Source organism: Sesamum indicum, linkage group LG3 (assembly GCF_000512975.1).
Source record: "Sesamum indicum cultivar Zhongzhi No. 13 linkage group LG3, S_indicum_v1.0, whole genome shotgun sequence".
In the NCBI taxonomy this organism is placed as follows: domain Eukaryota; kingdom Viridiplantae; phylum Streptophyta; class Magnoliopsida; order Lamiales; family Pedaliaceae; genus Sesamum; species Sesamum indicum.
In genome coordinates, this window is record NC_026147.1 from 15,510,615 (window position 1) to 15,520,860 (window position 10,246).

A 10,246-nucleotide genomic window follows, 5' to 3' on the forward strand; every position below is an offset into this window, starting at 1 on the left:
ACCCTTCTTCCTAAATTATTTTTTTTCATATAATTAATCAAGAAAATATTTTAATGATAAAAGTTTTTAGCATATAATAAAGAATAAATTACAATGAGCTCCTCTAAGATTTGACATAAAGACGAATACCTTCTTGATGCTTGAAAAATTATCGATACTTCTTAATATTTGATGAAATTATATAATTCTTAGATTGAGGTACGAAATTATCAATTTTATCTTTATTGTATTTTTATCTTTCTTTTAATGAAAAATTAGAAAATTATCAGAAAATCGGACGAGATTGATGAAAAAAATTAATTGTAAAAAGAAAATCCTCAATTAGAGATTGATGAAAAAAATTAATTGTAAAAAAAAAATATTCAATTACTTAAAAAAAAAGGTTTCGTATAAAGAATAGCTGAAATTAAAATTTATAGTCCACAAAGCATTTTCGTCAGTTTATCACAAAAACTGAAGGAGGACTGATAAATTAAGCTAGACATTGGACGACTGTTGAAATATTAAGGGAATATTGATAATTTTTTAAATAACGAGGGGGTATTTATAATTATGTAAAACTTTTGGAAAGCTCGTTCCAATTTACCAAAAATAAATTTAAACACACATCAAATGTGTCACCAACAAATTAGATTTTCTAATTCAATAATATAGACACATTATGTATACAAAACTAACGTAATTTGTTTTATTTAAAAAAATTATAAACTTAATATGTATATATTAAATAAAATTAATGATAAATTTTGAAAATAAAAAATTCAATTCGATTTCACCGAACGCAGTTCCATTTATGCCCTTATCCGTTTAGCGCCTTCATAATTAGACGCATATCATTTCCGAGTCAATGAAAATACAATAAAACCACAACGCGCCGCTCATTTAAAATACCGTTACTCCAAATTTAGCAACTGAAGAAGTAAGCAATTGGCGCGCACATGGATTTGCAAGGTGTGAACATCAATGATACGAACTTTGGTTTTCACGATTTTAGTTTTTCTTTTCTCCATAGTGGATTGAAAGAAGTTATGATTGTTGAATTTTTAGTTTTCGGTTGTTTTTCTTTTTGTAATTGTAATTAGTGCTGTATCTGTTTGATTTTAGTGAATATTATAATGTTTAGGGCACAGAGGTTTTAATAATCCGAAAGCCATGCTTTCTTCTCTGCTGAGCAAGAGGGAAAGGCTTCAGGAGGAGCTCCGAAGTGTTGAGAAACAGGTGGGTTTCTCAAATTGGGTCTGTAGTTACTTTAGGTTATAGTTGTTATGGAATTGGTTTATATTCTGAATATTTCTACAGTAAAGTGATGGTTGTTTTCCCCTTTTTGGCTAATTTATGAGTAAATATTCTCAGGAAATGCAATTTTTGTGTTTAACTTGGAGCATCCAGGTTGTGAGATGGTTTATTGGACTGCAAGTTTGATTTTCTATTAATTGAATTCTTAAAGGGTTTTTGAAAATATGAAAAGAGTGGATACAGAATCGATTGGTTGAATTTAAAGAATTCCATAAATTATAATTTTTTTCTCCATTTTGGGTTTCTACCTGATGGAAATATTTGTAAGCAGGGTATCTCTGTTTCTTTTACTGTTTTGCTCTGGAAGTGTTTGTTTATTTTTCTCACAGGTATATGAGTTGGAGACGAGTTACTTGCAAGAGACGACCACTTTTGGTAATGCGTTGAAAGGCTTTGATGGGTTTCTTTCTTCGTCAAAGAACACGGCTAAGTAAAGCGGCTTCATTTTATTTGTATTCTCTTAAAATCTAATTTTTTTTAACCTATTCTTTTTTGAAGTTTAAGTTCGTGATCCTGTGAATTACTGCATGTGCATTTTTTTTTTAAAATCTTTTTTTTTTCCATCTTTCATCTAAGAGTTTGTCCATGATAGATGTTAATATTTAACTACTTTTTCAGTACTTCAGGAAAGCTGAGTGATGTAATAATTGAGTAATTTTTTTCCCACAATTGTGGGAATTGAGTGGAATTTACAAATAAAACAAGTTAAATATCAATATTTACAGTGGATAAGTAGTGTTTGCATAGAGCAGTGCACCGTATCGGAATAAATGGGAACTATATAACTTGAAGAGTATACTTTAGACTCTTTCTGCTTGCGGGATTGTGCGCACTTTATGAGATTAAGAACAAAGTTGCAATCCTGTCACCTTTATGCCAAACCTGTTTGGCCGCTGTCATGCCAGATGGACTATCGATGTTAGCGTTTCTTCTTTATAAGAATGAATGGAGTAAAGAACATTTTTTATTTATCATGATAATCATGAAAAATGATTAATTAGTCTAAGATGATACATGGGTGCTACTTTTATTTGATTATTTCCACTTTTATTGTCTGTTGTTTACGTAGTTCGATGCTAGCAGCATATGATACTTACTGCTTTTATGTTCCAGCTTAAAAAGGTCCAGAAAGTTTCAGCCCGAAGATAGGGTATTCTCACTGTCTTCAGTCACCTCACCCGCGGTATGTGCAAATTCATATATTAAACGTTCACATTTTAATCTTAGACCCATTTAGCATTTTCATAAAATAGTTTTCAATTTACTTGTTTATGAAATGACTAGGACGAAGACTTTTGGTTAAAAATTGGGTATTTTAGCCGAAGCAGGTAACTCCCATGTAACATCGAGATTAATATATGATGTTCCACTGACAAAATTAAAATTGAAGTCCTGTGACTAAAGGTGAATGGCATTTTCAGTCCTGTTACAACAAAGGATGGAAAGTAAGGACAATGATTAAAAATTCACACATTGACACCAAGTTTTGCGGGAAATTGGCCTAAAGAAACTTGCTTGGGAAGATGCAACTGCTTGGGTTCTGTTCTTGGCTGAAGACATTTTGTTTTATGGTTTATGCAGTGTCCATGATATGTTTTATCGCATTTAATTTAAAATAATTGTCCGTCCTGAATGCTTATTAAGTTCAAGTGTTTGATCCATTTTATGGTGAAGTGACTTAAAACCAGCAGATGCTTCAAGTGTTTGGTCTCTTTGCTGTGGATCGAGATAAATTTAGCTTAGATTCCAAACAAATCAGGGCTAACATCATCTATCTAAGTGTACTTAATACACTTAACTTAGAAAGATAATGCTTGCTTTCTGAAACTTTAAGGGGGTACTAGCCAAGGAATAAGTAAAAGTTGCATAACCATGACATAGTAACATTTTAGTCCTTTTTGGTTAACATGCCACAGATGATATTAATTGAAGAATTTTTCTTCTTGCTTTTGCCACTATCTTATTTTGTTGCTTTTAGGTTCTTTCGCCTGTTTTTTGCATTTGTTGTTCTCAAAAAGCGGATTGAGCATTTATAAATGAAATTGAAACAAAACCTATAAGGACGTGCCTATGAGGTCTTGGTCTAATTGTGTGAAGAACAAACTCAGTGGCCTAAGACTAAGATGTCCCTGGTTTGGCCATTATGGAGAAATCCGGTATGAGTGAGATACTTAGTTATATTTATACGTGAAATATCAAGATCTAGTGAGATAAACCTGGCCGTCTGGGGCTTCAAGTCCCACCTTTACGTGAGCTCATTCTTGATTATCAAACAATCATCTTTCACATAAAGAGAAGAGAAAATTGGGGGGGGGGGAGGGAAAGCATACTGAAAGGTCATCTATATTGCCTCAAATCTACTAATCACTGTTGGATTACCAGGGGAAGGAGGTGGTTTCACCACCCCTCTCCACTTTATCTAATGGTTTCGGATAAACAATCTCCATTTGAACTGGCCCATCCAATAATTATCCATACCAAAACCATAGTGCTTGTATGTGATCAGCAATATTCTCATTTAGCCTTTGTATTGCTCATCTTGTTTAATTACTTAATGCGTAGGTTGAGGAGCTTGGAGTTGGAAAAGAAGGTGAGTCTTCCGTTCCCTTTTTAGTAATTGTTTATCATTTCTTGCTTTTTTGAAGAACTGCGGTAGCCATTCCAAGGTAACATGCCGAGATGTGACACTAAAACCAATTTGACCCCTTCCCCCTAAACTGTATACTCCTTTGTTTCGTGATGAAGTAGTATGTCATGGGAGTTTTCCTTCTCTGCTGTTGGTAGATGGCAAATCAGATATGGTTCAAGGTCGGCTAAAAGGTGGAGCCTTGGTCACCACCTCACAGTAAGTACACTTTGAACTGTTCAGACTTTGAACAAACCATTAAGAATATAACACAACTAACTACATTATTTTCAAGTCTGATGGATGGATTTGTCAAGTAGTTAATCCAAATGAACGTCTACCTGGTGCTCTTCAGCTCTTGTATTCACCATTTTAGTCTGGTATATAAAGCAACTTATTTCTTTAGGGGAAAACCAAAGAAGGGAAGAACAGGCCAGAGGGATCTGAAAAAGAACAGGCTTTCAAGCGACGTACATCCCGATGAAGACGAGGATCTTTGATCGAGACAACTCGGGTTTTTCAGTTTTGCAGTTGATCTCGGATGAATCATATTCTGTTGTAAGTTATTGCCACTTTTTTCGTTAAATTTGTTAGTCGTTTTTCCTGCTCATAGCTTATGTTGTAAGGTCACCGTGCACAAATTTCTGTATCTTCCAATCTCTTAACATTATCAAAACGAAGACTTAAAGACATGTACACGTATTCTTACTACGGCAATTTTTCCTGGGTCTTTTCCATTATGCTTGGATTTGTGTTTTAGTTGTTTTGTTTTGTGTTTTGGAAATAGAGAGAGAGAAATAGAGATAAGTGAGTGTGTGTTGAAAATAGATGATATGTTTGGATTTGTATTTTGAGAAAATTTAAAATATTTTAAAATAAGTTGTGTAGGCTTGATGTTGGGATTTGGGAGACAAAAATTATTATTCATTGTCAAATCATATATTTATATATATATTTTTACATATTTAAAAATATGTATATATATAAATATTTTATGTTTAATGTTGTACTTTTGGGAGACAAAAATTATTATTTATTGTCAAATCATATCTATTTTATATTAAGTATATATATAAATGTATATATATATATATAAATGTATATATATATATATTATATATAGAAAGTTGAAAAACAGAAAAACAAGCAGATAAGGTGTAAAAACACAAAAACAAATATTGAGTGTGATTTATCTTGTCTCGGGAAATGCAAAAACACAAAACCAAACAAGCCTTCATGTTTCTTTGTCTTGTAGTTTATGGTTCAAGTTCTTTCAAGGACAAGGAAGGATTTTTTACATGACTTGTATATATTAAGGGAAAAATATTATTTTAGTCCACTAAGTATACCTAATTTTAATTTTAATCCGATAACTATGTCCATTTTTGTTTAGGTCTAGTAACTTACGAAATTGCTTACTTTTAGTCATCTGACAGATTTTCGGACAATTTTACCCCTATGAGTGCATATGGATTAAAACTGTCTTTCAAAAGTTGCATAGGGGTAGCAGAAGATGTAATATGATCTTTTAAACAAGTGAATTTTGCACCTAATTAATAATGATAAATGATAAGTAATATATTAATTATCAATTATATTTAGTTTTTATTTTATTTTGAAGCTTACTAAATTAACTGCATGTATAAATAGCCAATTTAATTGATATTCTATATATATATTTATCATCAAATCAACGGCCCACAAGTGTCAAAATGAAGTATTTTGGCCAATCAAATCTTGCTTTTGCAGTCAAATATTCGAGCCTATCAAATCGCGCCACCTGGAGTACTTGCATGTATGCTCCAATAGAATCAAGACAAATAATTTGATACTTATCTCTTTAGAAAATACAAAATACTAAAGAGATAATGCCAAATTGACCAATCATATCATTTCAAATATATGATGTATTTATCTCTTCAAATTAAAATTATAAAGAGATAATACAAAAGGTGTTCAAATACATCATAACTTTACCTTTTTTAGGGTTCATGGAACTCATCCAAAACATACAAAGATAGAGAATCAAGACTCAAGCAAGCGAAGAAGACAAAATAATTTTTGCGTTCTAGAATATTCAAAGCGCTCAAGGTGGAGATTGTTCTTTCGTCATAGGTGCGCAACAAATTATATCGTTTAATCGAAATTATAGGCACCAATGCATTGTATTAGCGTTACAACTATCTAAATACATTATCAAGAAGATCTAAGTGGCAAATCCACTTTCAAATCCTCAACTCAAGTTAAGACTTTAGCGTTTAGTTGAGAATACAGGCGTGAGCCCTCGACTTAACGTTATAAAAATTCAAATTCAAGTCCAAAAGAGTTCTCCACGAAAATTTAGCTTTTGAATGTAAAACATATTTTCGAAGAGAATAATAGGGATAGAATAGAGATTGTATTCATTTTGATATTTTAATCCAAATTTATTTGTGATTTGATTTTTGGACACATTAAAATTAGCACTCATAGATTTTGGCATGCTTGGTGGGACATCTCTACCCTTTATATTTTTCCTCCATCAAGATTCAAAGCACTTAAATGGATACTCAAGAAAAAGTTGTCAAGTCAGTGATCTCTACACTCGAAATCTTTGATCTCTAGTATCTAGGATACTTGTGTTACTACAAGGAGTATATCGAAGAAACTTAAAGAATCTTCCTAGATGACACCCCTCGTTAAATCTGCCAAGAAGGACTTAATTCTACCTAACTATGCAAGTGAAGATAACGAAAATAAATTTCTTCCTTCCTCTTATCGCTCCGTTCTAGTTACTCCTTCACAACGAATGTGGCTCCGATTATGGTGATGAATGCTATAACTACAGAGGAGCAGCTTGCAAATCTAACATGGGTCATCAAAGACTTACGGAGCATGTCCAAAAGCACAATGCTCAAATTGCTAGGTTGATCAACACTACAAATAATGTTGACATGAGCTATATTATGGGGAAACAAGTTGAGGCTCATGATGAAGCAAAGGTATCCATGAAGAACATTATGCTGAAAAGGATAAGTCTGCGAAGGAGTTTCTAGTTTCATTTGATGGGTTCATGTAAACTAACTGAAATAATACATTGAAGGAACAATTAGAAGCAAGAATCGAGGGAAGCTCAAAATAATCCCTTACTTACTCCAAGCCCTACACTTAAAGGATTGACAGCTTGAAAATGCAGATGGCTATCAACTAAAAAATAACCAACAATTTGATGGCAAGGGTAATCCTAAGCAGTAGGAGGCTCATTTCATGGAAACGTGCAACAATATGGGAACATATGACGATCATCTAGTCAAGAAGCTTGTTCAATCACTAATCGACAGTTTATTTGATTGGTATATTGATTTGGAGGCAGCTTTAGTCGATGGATGGGAGCAATTAGAGTAGGAATTCCTCAATCGTTTCTGTAGTACTCGGCGGACAGTCAGCATGATTGAGCTTATTAATTCTCGCCAATAGAAAGAAGAACCAGTCATCGGTTATATCAATAGTGGAGGAATCTAAGTCTTAAATGCAAAAATCGATCATCTGAAGCTTTCGCTATTGAGATTTGCATTCAAGGGATGCATTAGGGCTTTCGGTATATTGTCCAAGGAATCTTACCCAATCCTTCAAAGAATTAGCAATTCGAACACAGGATATGGGGTTGAGTATAACAACGAGTAGAGTTTAGAGACCACCTATTTAGGAGCTTTGCAGAACTAAGGAAAAACAAGAAGTAAAGAAAGGGGGCAAACCCTTTTCAAAAGCTCCAAGCAAGGAATCAATGACTGTAAGTGTAGCACCCTTCAAGCTCAGGAGCACGATATAAGACAATGTTATTCCAAAGAATAATGCTCTTTACGAGAAACCACAAAGAAAACTAACTTTGAAGAAAATGCAAGCCAAATAATATTTGTTCCTTGATTTCAATGTCTCTCAAATATGTCATAACTTTTTGGAGACTAACCTTATGAATCTACCACAAATGAAGTGACCTGAGGAAGCCAAACGGATGATGATCCAAAATATTGCAAATACCATCGCTTAGTTGGGTATTCAATACAAGATTGCTTCGTGTTTAGGGATAAGTTATGCAACTGAGTTTACCAAGATAAAATCTCTCTTGAGGAAGATACTGCAGCAACAAATGTTATTACAATCAACTCTGAATCTTTGGATGACAATAATGCTTCATGCAACACCTGTTAAAAGCTCTAACTTTTCAAGAGATTATGGTAGATAATGTAAAACTTAGATGCCCTAAAGGATGGAAAGAAATACAAGTTATATTTGATATCACTAAGAAATAAAACTATTTCCCTTGTGATGGCTTATATCATTTGCAGCAACCTGTTGTTGGTAGCTGTGAAGACATGCTAGAAATAGTCGGTCATGAAATTCTAGTTGTAGACGTTGCAGGACGAGAAAATGGGAGTCCGCCTATCTTAACTTGTTTCAAAATTCGATAGGTCAAACTCGTCGAACCTGATTTATTATTATTATTTTTTTTTAACAAAGCTTATGTCTACAAATGTCAAAACTGACTGTTGTTATATTAAATAAATTTTTTTTTGCAAATACATTTTGGATATATATTAAAAATGTGAAATATATTACTTCTACTTTATATGCTTAGTTCAGGACAAATTTTGGAGAAGCTCAATCTAAAACCCAAGACCCACATTGAATTTGACTAAATTCATAAAATTAAAATTTGAATCATTGACTAAGGCTATGGCTATGCAACAATTATCGGTCTTAATTTTTGTGAGTGCAGCTAAAATATTTATTGTACTCAGAAAAATAATTTTCATAGTAGATAATTTAAGTTTTTGTATCGATTTTATTTAACCATAATTAATATAATTATTTATCAAGTTTAGTCCATAACCAATAAAACTATAATTAATAATAATCTTTTTTCAAGTCGGTCCCGTTTACTTTGATGTATTAGCCCTAAATAAGAAAATAGTAATTAGCTTAATATAGTGTTTACTTTGAGGTATAGAGACCCGATTTTAGACCATGGCCGTGTACTAATCACTGTTCCACAATGATCTACAATGTAAATAGTCTTTCTTCTTTTTGTTGTTGCTTGAATATAAAATATCCAATTGAGTATAATAATATAATAAAAAAATAAAGTATTTTGTTTTCAAATCAGATATTAGATAAATCAGTATTTATCTATAATTCCTTGGAACAATTAAAAGGCCCGGCTAGGTACTGACCTGGCTAGGCCGTCAGAATAAGAAGGGCCTTTTCCACCTCCGCATAACTACGACCAACCTGGTAAGTATGTGATTTCTTAATTTTGCCCACATTATTTTTGTTTTTAATACATTTCAAATCGTTCAATAGCAATTTCTCTACTCAACCCAAGTAAACATATGACTAAATTTTATTTAAATACAATAACACGTATAAATAAATAGCATATAATTAATTCAGAACTTGTTTTATTATTTATTTAATTAAAAATAATCATATGACTCATTTTACTCAAAATTTACGGGACCTAAATCTATTTAATTAGTCTCAAACTAATCCACAACGGGATAGATATGAGGTGGGACCTTTTAATACTTGGACTCATTATCAAATCTAATATTTTGCTCACAAAAAACAAAAAATAAAAAATTTTAATTCTATGCAACTTCTTTATTTAATTATAGAAAAAATACAAGCACCCTCTTGTGATATCGCAAATGAGCAAATCACCCCCTTATAAAAAAATAAATAGCGATTCACCTCCCTATATTTTTTAAAATACAACAATTTACCCTCTATGATTTCTAAAATGAAGCAATTTAAAAGTACAAAGGGATAAATTACTATATTTTTTTTCGTATGAAAGTAATATGCTCATTTTCAATATCATGGAGATAAATTGCTATTCAATCTTTAATTATAGTAGGAACAACTGTACGTAAGATTTGACACACGAGTCAAATAATTTAGTGTGCATATACGCATTTTTCTCGAACTGCGTACAGTTTGACGACGTTGTTCTTCCGCTAGATTTTGTGTCTGATGTTGGATTTTTGTGCAAAGACATAAATTTTGATCTCATTTTTGCAGGTTAAGTGTTGAGGAGATAAGTCTATTAATTTTACTTAATCTACTAAAATTAACTTTATTATTTACTCAAATCGCATTGTCTCTTTTAAAATAAATAAAAGAAAGTTTATTGAATTGGGTTTTCATGATTAAAAATAGGAAAAAATACGAATTGACACTGTGATATGATAAATGAGTAAAGTATTTATGAGAAAAATAAAATAGAAAATTATTTCAGATATTTTTGGAAATTGAAATAAATTACTCCCCCGTCTAAAATCATTG

General features: G+C 32.0%; 1 protein-coding gene across 3 annotated transcripts; it reads left to right on the plus strand.

Moving 5' to 3' along the window:
• On the plus strand, positions 839-4,657 carry LOC105158460 (chromatin modification-related protein eaf6). 3 transcript variants are annotated; one of them, XM_011075224.2, is made up of 7 exons: positions 839-951; positions 1,124-1,218; positions 1,626-1,726; positions 2,410-2,479; positions 3,859-3,886; positions 4,042-4,141; positions 4,329-4,657. In XM_011075224.2, exons 1-7 carry the CDS (start codon positions 939-941, stop codon positions 4,420-4,422), a joined length of 501 nt encoding a protein of 166 aa, XP_011073526.1. In that variant the 5' UTR covers positions 839-938; the 3' UTR covers positions 4,423-4,657. The 3 variants fall into 3 exon arrangements, with proteins under 3 accessions (XP_011073526.1, XP_020548050.1, XP_011073527.1); XM_020692391.1 differs by having other exon boundaries at positions 4,045-4,141; XM_011075225.2 differs by having other exon boundaries at positions 4,081-4,141.

Excerpts from the sequence above, each read along its gene's own strand:
- LOC105158460 (XM_011075224.2), top strand. Across the intron at positions 2,480-3,858 it reads CTTCAGTCACCTCACCCGCG|GTTGAGGAGCTTGGAGTTGG; the intron begins GTATGTGCAAAT and ends CTTAATGCGTAG. Across the intron at positions 4,142-4,328 it reads GCCTTGGTCACCACCTCACA|GGGAAAACCAAAGAAGGGAA; the intron begins GTAAGTACACTT and ends TTATTTCTTTAG.